Source organism: Alligator sinensis, unplaced genomic scaffold (assembly GCF_000455745.1).
Source record: "Alligator sinensis unplaced genomic scaffold, ASM45574v1 scaffold138_1, whole genome shotgun sequence".
NCBI lineage: Eukaryota > Metazoa > Chordata > Crocodylia > Alligatoridae > Alligator > Alligator sinensis.
This window is the reverse complement of record NW_005841862.1, coordinates 474,754-483,793: the sequence shown is the minus strand read 5'-3', so window position 1 is coordinate 483,793 and position 9,040 is coordinate 474,754. Positions and strand designations below refer to the sequence as shown.

General features: G+C 37.5%; 1 protein-coding gene across 3 annotated transcripts in view; it reads right to left on the bottom strand.

Moving 5' to 3' along the window:
• Window positions 1-3,932: 3,932 nt before the first annotated feature.
• Window positions 3,933-9,040, bottom strand: part of PPP1CB (protein phosphatase 1 catalytic subunit beta) — a 54,107-nt gene continuing 48,999 nt past the window's right edge. For all 3 annotated transcript variants that reach the window (XM_025215876.1, XM_025215884.1, XM_025215893.1), the window contains exons 6-8: window positions 8,251-8,402; window positions 7,126-7,260; window positions 3,933-6,318 (exon numbers count right to left, since the gene is read on the bottom strand). In XM_025215876.1, coding sequence (XP_025071661.1) covers window positions 6,214-6,318; window positions 7,126-7,260; window positions 8,251-8,402 — 392 coding nt within the window. In that variant the 3' untranslated portion in view covers window positions 3,933-6,213. The remainder of the gene's footprint in view (window positions 6,319-7,125; window positions 7,261-8,250; window positions 8,403-9,040) is intronic.

The window sequence follows — 9,040 nt, the reverse complement described above, 5'->3', positions numbered from 1 at the left end:
AAGCTTTGACTGAACAAAATGAGAGTATATGGGTGCTGTACTAGAAAAATTTGGGGATAAGTCTACAGTCTGTACCAGTGCTTTATAGAAGGATGCTGGAGCTTTTGCATGAACAAATGGTGTGCTCTCTAAGATTTAAATTGACAAGAGGAACTAGACTGTCTCCCACTATTGCTACTGCTGTTTACTCTAGCCAATGGAACTCTAGCTACTGTAATAAGCAGGAATCCCCCCAAAAAGGAAGAAAGAATGGATCAGTGGCGAAACTATAGTTTTCTATACAGACAACATGCTGCTTTTGTAAGACATTTTTTCTTCCTTAAAAAACAACAATATTCCAGACATGTAGTCAGCTCAATCTCTAGATATAAAATTAGAAGAAATCAGAAATGCTAGGTACTGGTATTTCTGAAAATCTCAAGGAATGAGAACAACTTGATAAATATAAGTGGGTGAAAATTTGATGAGATACATGGGTATTACCTTTACAGTAAAGCATGAGGAACTTTTTAACACTCATTATTTAAGTCTGGTCAAAATAAAGTCTCTGAAAGAATGGATACAGATGACTTCTTGGATGGGTAGAAAGCCCCCATTAAAGTGAATACACTTCTAAAGGCCTCTCTACACAGGCAGGTAAAGGTGCAATAGGATTTAATGCATGAATCACACATTAGATCCCACTGTGCCTTATTGCTGGTGCAGCCAAAACCCAATCTGGGCTCCCCCTGCATCAGCAAGCAGCAAGCCCATGCAGTTGGGAGCATCCTCATGCACTCCTGAGGCAGGAAAATCGGTGTACCCTGCAGCTGCCCAGACCCAGCATCTGCAGGTGCTGGACTCTGGGTTCTAGCAGCTGTGGGTGTTGCCAGGACCCAGAGTTGGCAGCTGCTGGGGCTGATAATCCCTAATAGCTGCAGGACTCAGAGCCCTGGCTGGGTAAACTGCACCCCTGCAGCTGGGAGCCAACAACTGATGGGGGTCTGCAGGGGAGACCCTGCTACACATACAAACCAAACCTTGACAGCAACCAACTATAAAGTTCATTTTTGAGGTCTAACTTTATCACTGACTGGAGCTTTTTATGGTGCAATAGTTACTTTGCTTGTCTAACTGCTCTCAAGGTAACTGTGCAATTAACCAGTTAATTGTGCAATACCCATAGCATGTAGAGGAGGCCTAAAACTTTTTTTCATTCCAGTGCTTACACACGTGTATGTACCACATAGCACTTTAAAGGCTTGGCAAGCTGTTCTCCTAAACTTCATCCAGAAAAGCAAGAGGCCAGGGATGAAAGAAAGCATCAGTAGTACACAGGCTTTACAAAGATGGGAGGTCTTGCAGCCCACAATATAATGGCATAGTATCATGCAGCTCAGGTGAAGGATATTTAACTGGTGTGTGAAACCTTATTCAAAGCTTTGAGTTTTTCTAGGGATCCTGCTTCTCTACGATTAAAAAAACAAAAACAAAATTTTCAGATTTAAAAAAAGGAACTCAAAATCCATTTTTTCATGATTAAAATGAAACACCACTAATATATCTATACATTTATATATTAGAGGTGTTTCATTTTAGTGATGTAAAAATGAGGATTTGGGGTTAATTTTTAAAACCTGAAAATAGAGTTTTGTTTTGTTTTTTTTAAATATCAAAGAAAACCAGGATCCTTGGGGATTTCACTGATGTTGGGTGAAAGAAATTCAGGCCAGAAAACCCTTAAAGATAACCAAACTACTTTGAAAATCAACTTTATCCAACTACTTTAACTACTTTATCCAAACTCCTTTGAAAATCGATCCCTAGATAAATATGAACAGTTGCTTTCCCCTTGGAACCTCCCCATTGACCACTTGCATTAAAACTAATGAATTTCTTCCTAGAACTTAAATCAAGCATGAATCTCTGTAGGGACTAGGGCAGGTATTACCCAAATAAACCATCTGTCTTTGGGGGAGAATATTTGTGATAGCCCTAATGGAGTAAGAGTCCTCTTTCCCAGTATTTTCAAATGAGACAATTTTTAATGAAAAATAAATATAAGAAAAATCCCTCATTAGATCCACTTCTCACTGGTTGGGTGATTGATGCATATACTCAGGATAAAAAGGGTTAATCTGTAAATATATGCAATCTTGAGAGAAATGGATGGAGACGAGGACAAAGTAAATGAAAGCTTAGGAAGAGACCTGTAGCAGTGGAGATATAGGTACAGGGTTATTCATCTTCCATATGCACGTTCCATAAAACGCTTCATGGGATAATGTAGATTTTGGGTTACTTTTTTAAATCTGAAAATTGGGGGGTTTTGGTGGGGGGTTTTTTTAAATCAGAGAAAACCAGAATTTCTGGTAATGACAATGCAGCATGAGAGGCTGTGGAGAAAGAGGCTTCTATTCCAAGTGGTAGTTGTGCCCAGCAGTCCGTATATTCCAAGGGGGAAGTGACCAGAATAGTTTGTGGTATCCAAAGTGTACCCCCTTTTGGGTGCACTGGTTTTTCTACTGAACGCTCCAGTTAAGGAAGTTTACTTTGTGCAGAATGAAAAGTTGATATCCCTTCTTGGTTTTTGATGCTAAATTACATATTGCTTAGATATGGAAGGAATCCCACCCCCTGCCCCACAATCCCACCAGTGAAAGTGTGGTGTGCTAAAATATGGCACATCATGGTGATGGAGGAAGTTTGTCGCATCAAGTAAGGTTAGCAGAAGAGACGAGACTCACAATTCCATTCTTGGCCTATGCGGAAGACAAAAATTCACTAGCCAGTAAGCCAGATTCTTTGAAGATTAGTGTTATATTTATATACATAATCATTATATTGATAGTACAGCTGATAATTATATAATTTGTTATATATTACTGTATTTCCTTTGTAAAGATGAGGTAACTTAAACCTATGTTTGTATACTTTTCTTGTATTGGAATTTTGTTTCTATAGTAGCCTTAACAAAAAACAAAGTGGAGGGAGTCATCATATTCACCTGCCATGGATTTCCATATAATACTGAAGTCCTTATTATTGGTGGATAGGGCAGGATAAGGACTTATGCTTTATTCCTCTACCATCTGGATGTTGGTCATTTTCTCATAGAACAGGTCAGAAAAATACCATAAAGTAACAACTGTCACATTTTGACCATTTTTTGAGAAAAGGCACCTGGGCCCATCAAAATATAACACTTTTGTACCTAATCAGTGGTGTACAACCTCCAACCTGAATTTTGTTCACAGGACCATGCCATGGAGCCCAGGGGGAGTCCTGCAGACTGGATGACATGGCTCTAGGTGCTGCATCATGCCACTGTACAGGGTCACTATGTGGCCAGATCTAGTGTGCGGGGTGAGCTGGTGCACCTAGGTCTACAGGTACACTCATCCCGTCTGCAGGGCTGGAAGACAGCCACCACTGCACTATACTGAAGGGCAGGGCAGTGTTCAACTAACCCTAAATCACCTCTGCCCAGAAAAAATACCAGTATCCACATGTTTGCCTTAGACTAGTTTTAAAGAGAGCTTGTAAAAACCTTCGTGGAGTTAGACAGATGAAAAGAATTGGATAAATCATGTTTTTGGGACATAACTGTGAATTTTTCCTTTTCCACAGTGAATTTTTCCTTTGCTCAGTTAGTTTTCTGCCCCCTTAATGTTTATACTATATACAATGTAGAATTAAGCATTTCTACTTTTTATACCTCAAACTTGTATATAAAAATATACCATAGTATTTCTTCTGTGGTTTGTCAGCTAGTGTTTGTTACATGCTTCAACTCTACTCTCTGCCCCCAAAGTAGTACAATGATCATTCTCTCAGCTATAATGTGACAACATGCAGGTATTAAAAGCAGTTCTTCAGTAGAAGACAGTATGTGCATTTCTAGTATATAAAGGAAATAGAAAAAAAGTCTATTTCTTTATGACACACAGAAGGCCTGAAAACTTTTTATTTCTCTTCTGAAGAAGCATCTGCAATACAAGTGAGCATGTTAGTTACCCATGTAACATACAATTGTAGATACTGATATTTTAAAAATACAGACAGCTTAAGTTTCCAAAGTTTGCTGAAACTGTGGATGTGTTAATCTGCCTACTTGGCATGAAGATATTGTTATTACTATTATTATTATTACAATGGCTTGAAAACCAACATTTGAGAACTTGGACACTGTAAAACACCACATCAAATTTCACTGGTCTAGAGAACAAATTACCTTCTTCATATGGTTTACAGAATATAATCTGCTGCTTTGCCAAAGATGATCTATGGCCCAGTCACTGTTTATTGTCACTAAGTCTGTCAGAAAAAACCTTGCATAGAGTTCTTCTGATGCTTACTGTTCCATTTTGAACCAGGAACTGATCATTGGTGCTTGCTTTAAATAATAAAAAAAAAAAAAAAAAAGCAGAAAGTATTTAGGGTTTGTTCAGCCTCAAGGGCAAAAAGACAAGTTTTTCTGCAAAGGGTTAACTAACTACTTGCTGATTAGCAACTGAAAATTAAAATAACCAGGCAGACTTCAACTCAATTAGACAACTTTTACTAAATGAAAACACCTACATTTAAAATATGCATTTAAAACAAAATGGAATTAGAAAAAGAGACTTAAATCCATTTTAAAGAACTTTTTCACTGTGTCAGAAATCACTCTTGCATTATATCATGTGCCAATTCATAAAATGTAAGTTACCAGAATCCTCAATTTTAACATTTTCAAAGACAATAGTAAAGTGAAGAGTTTACATCTATCAATGCACATTTAGAATGGGATAAATCTGAGGCCTCCCCCCCACCCCAAAGAATCTTACAAATTTGACAGTGTTCAATAAAAGCTTTTATAATCACATCCAATGTGTTGCATCTTAAAGCAATACACACGTGCTTTGCAATTCTACCCTATTACAAATTTTGCATCTTCTCATACCTTGCCATTTGTCAATATGAACCCTTTTAAGGAAAGGAGAGAACAGGAAAGAAATACTGCATAAATCTTGATCATGTACAGAAATTATTGCTACTATAGTACACTACAAAGCAGAAATCTATACAATAGTATATGAACTTTGATCATGAAAATCCAGAGGATATAATCTTTAGTGACATAAGCCTTACAATCATATAAAACATTCACATGGCAATATTAGACAGTTCAACCACCACTAGTCAGTTAACCTACTGTTCACTGATCTACATCCATTTAAAATACACCCTCTTATGAGAAAAACAAATTTCAGCTTTCCAAGGCTTATTAAGGGAGGATCTTCATGTTCTGTGGAACTATGCAAGATGCATTTTGATGCAGGTAGGGTATTACCTGGAAGCTAAGCATGCCAAAGGTGTTTCATGCTAATAAAACCTAAAGCCAAGGTACCACATAATCAAGTTACCAACTAATAGGCAATACCATTTTTGTCCTAAGTTAAATGAAGTGCCATAGCACAGTGTAACGTCAATAATTTAAAATAGTGTAGTGCACAAATTCATTCTGTGGCAGTTTAAGTTAAGGAAAAAAAAGGTTTTCTGTCTCTCAAACAATGCTGACCATTCGGCTGTCCAGTCATGGTGTTTTAACAGGTCACTAGTCTGGACTTTAATCTTTTATTCACTAATACCCTACAACCTTTTTAATACAATAGGGCACACATTTTAGGTAACAAGATTACAAAGAATAGGGGGGAGAAAAGAAAAGGAAAAAATATCAGTGGTAGTTTTAAAAAGCCCCTTTCATATTTCAATCAAAAAAAAAAGTGAGGGAACATGACTAGATTTTTTATTTGCATCATTCTAGCTACAAAATAATATCCAAAGTAAAAGCAATCAAGCAACAATAAGACCACGTTACACAAATGGAACATCATGCTTCTCATCTGGTTTAACTAACATCAAGTTTGCATTTTATTTTAAGTGGGATGTTGGTCAATTTTAAAAACTGTGGTAAGTGAATATGCAACCTCAATAGATTTTTTTTTAATTTGGATTTTATTCTATATTGGATATTAGAAGTTGGAGCTATGTTTGTTACAATACAGTGTCGCACATCTTTCTACTAGAAAAAAATTAATAAAGATCCTTTACCCGTCTCTTTAAGTTAAACGTGTGACATCATAAAGGGTGTCAAATGGCTGGATGGTTTTACAGTGCACACTTATTATATACTGTATATGGAGTTTTGTCCTCGACAGATCTGATGGTGTTTCTATGCTGTTCCTTTCTTCACCTCTTCTTCGGTGGATTACCTGTGCGCGGTGGAGTGACTGGGCGACCGGAGTTCAAACCACCATACTGGTACTTGGCTTTCTTTTCAGATGGTTTCAGTATCTTTGAAGAGAAAAAGGAAATATTTCTCCTAAGTCAACTGCAACTGGAATGTTCCACACACACACTTGGATTCAACAAGATTGCATTTTAGTCTACTTCTCAAAAAACACTCAAAACTTCACTACACCGTTCATTTGCTTATTTTACCAGTTTCAACATATTATACCCATACATGAAAGGACTTATTTCCAGATGTTTTTAATATTGCTTTTTAGTTGGATTAAAGAGTGTTGCAACTTATCTGAAACCGAGAAACATGTTTGAGCAAAGGAATCACACCAGAGAAAGCCATCCAGTCAAGTTTGCTTTGATGATTGGAACCAGACTGTAAAACAGTCTAGTATAAAGACTTTTCGAACACAGTAAGTTTAAGAGCCTAGGACAGAGGTAGGCAATCCTCAGCACGCATGCCAGAGCATGACACACAAAGGCATTTTGCTTGGCACTTGTACCCTGGGGAAGGGGCCAGGGCTGTGCTCCCACAACAAAGACTGGGCCCCTCATAGCTCCATCACCGTCTGCCCCTGGCACACCAACACCTTACAAGTTGAGGTTGTGGGAATTTTTAGCACTCTGCCCAAAAACATTTCTGACCCCTGGACTAGGAGCTCATGTAAACCAGTTCTCTGGGGTAAAGGTCATTTACCTTTCCGTAAATATCTGCTTGCTGTACAGCACTGTCTTCTGTAACTCTCAGGCATATTCTCATAGACTGGCTATAACCATGCACCATAGGTAGATTAACTGATCATTCCTGTAAGTCTATCCATTAAAGAAAGAACATTAAAGTTTAGAAACATACTATACCTGAAATGAACACATCAAAGTTTCATCCACACTCATCATGCCTCCAGCATTATCAAACTCTCCACAGTAATTTGGAGCTGAAAACAGGGTGACCAATTGACGTTTAGCAAAGAATTCATATCCATCTTCAACCACCTGTCAACAGCAACACAACAGTTAAGCCCATACAGCTCGTGTATTAAACAAGATATATCATGCAGAAATTAGATTAACTCTATTACCTAAACTCTTTGATCATCAGAGAAATAACACTTGCTTATATTACAGAGATGACAAATAAGTACCAGGAGGATACATGAGCGCATACCTTCATTTTATTCATTTAGATAAAAAATATTACAAGTGTCTAAAAGAGTCTGGTTAAAAAAGATCATGACTTGATCATTTAAGATTTTCAAGTAAGGAATTTGATAAAAGTTCTACCAGTTAAAGCTGTCCAGATACTTATTAATCAAATATACAAGTAATTTCACATAAATATTAAAGTATGACAGGCTCTGAGGCTTTAACCACCTCATTTAAATCTGCTTTACGAAAAGAAGTTTCAGAAACCATTCTACTCTAAGCATTCCTAAAGCTTGTTTCACTTGCAACATAGGCAGTATGGTTGGCATCAGGATATACACCCCCTGCAATTGAAATGTTCTAAAAAAAGACTTTTTGTTACAGCAGGTCAACAACACTTAGAATTAGCTTCTGCTGCACAACCCTTATTAAAAAGCTGAATTATTTTCTCTTATTTAAGACTAAGGTAAAAATAATACCAGCTACAGTAAGAAAAGGCTTCCCCAGACAGTTAAAGCAACTCATGGCAGCCTTTGCAAACATGCCCTCTCCCTGAAAAAAAAAAAAAAAGACAACCCCTCACATTCACTGGCAATCAACCTGCTGCATCATCAACAGTTTTTGTTCTGATTTTAGACATTTGTTTGCCTTATACTGCTGGAAAGCCTACCTAGACAGGAGGGCCGAGCACCATATTTACCCTAATACAAGATCACCCCACAGTAATTAAATTCTACACATGGAAAATTTATAAGTTAATTATAATTTTCTACGCATGGAATCTAATTATTGGAGGATCATTTTAAATTTGCACCCCCTCCCCTACTACAGGTATCATACCTGATGAGCTCGACAGATCAAGTCCAGATCATGACGGTTCAAAAATTTACTGACTACATCAGCACCAAAAGTGAAGGAGACCCCACGATCATTTTCACCCCACCCTTGCACATCCTTGTCCGGATCAGACCACAGCAAGTCGCATAGCAAGCCTTTAAGAAAAAAAGTGACATCAGTCTTAAAAATATTGTCTCGTTACATCATTCACAACAACTCACAAGGTATTACCAATGCAAGTATAATGGTTAGAAAAGGCTCTTAACTTCACAAATCCCAGCACCCACCCAGGATGGTCCAGGGTTACTTAAAAAACAAAACAAAAATCTACGAACACCTGTGGAACTGGGTAAACTAAAAATAAAAAAAACTGCTTTTTTGCCTTTTTATTTCAAAGGAAACAAAATCTACACTCAATTTCCTGTGATCATTTGGGCAGTCAGAGTCCTGGTGTGTGTATATGTACACACACACACACACACACACACACACACACACACACACACACACACGCTTGTTGTAAGACAGCAACCAATCCTTTTCATGCAGCAATACCCTCAATCAGTCTCATAATATTTCACATTAATACACTACAGACTTTAAAATTTAACAAGTAAATTTAGCTTAAGGTTTCACAAAAGATTCCACCTTTACAGATGCCTAGGTCAATGAAATAACAAAATAGGTATTATGCCTTACAATATTTGGCAAGACCTGCACATTAGTATTCCCAGTTAAGTTTACAGCAGTCTAACAGGCCAATACTGGGCCACGTCAGACGTTCAAGAACTTG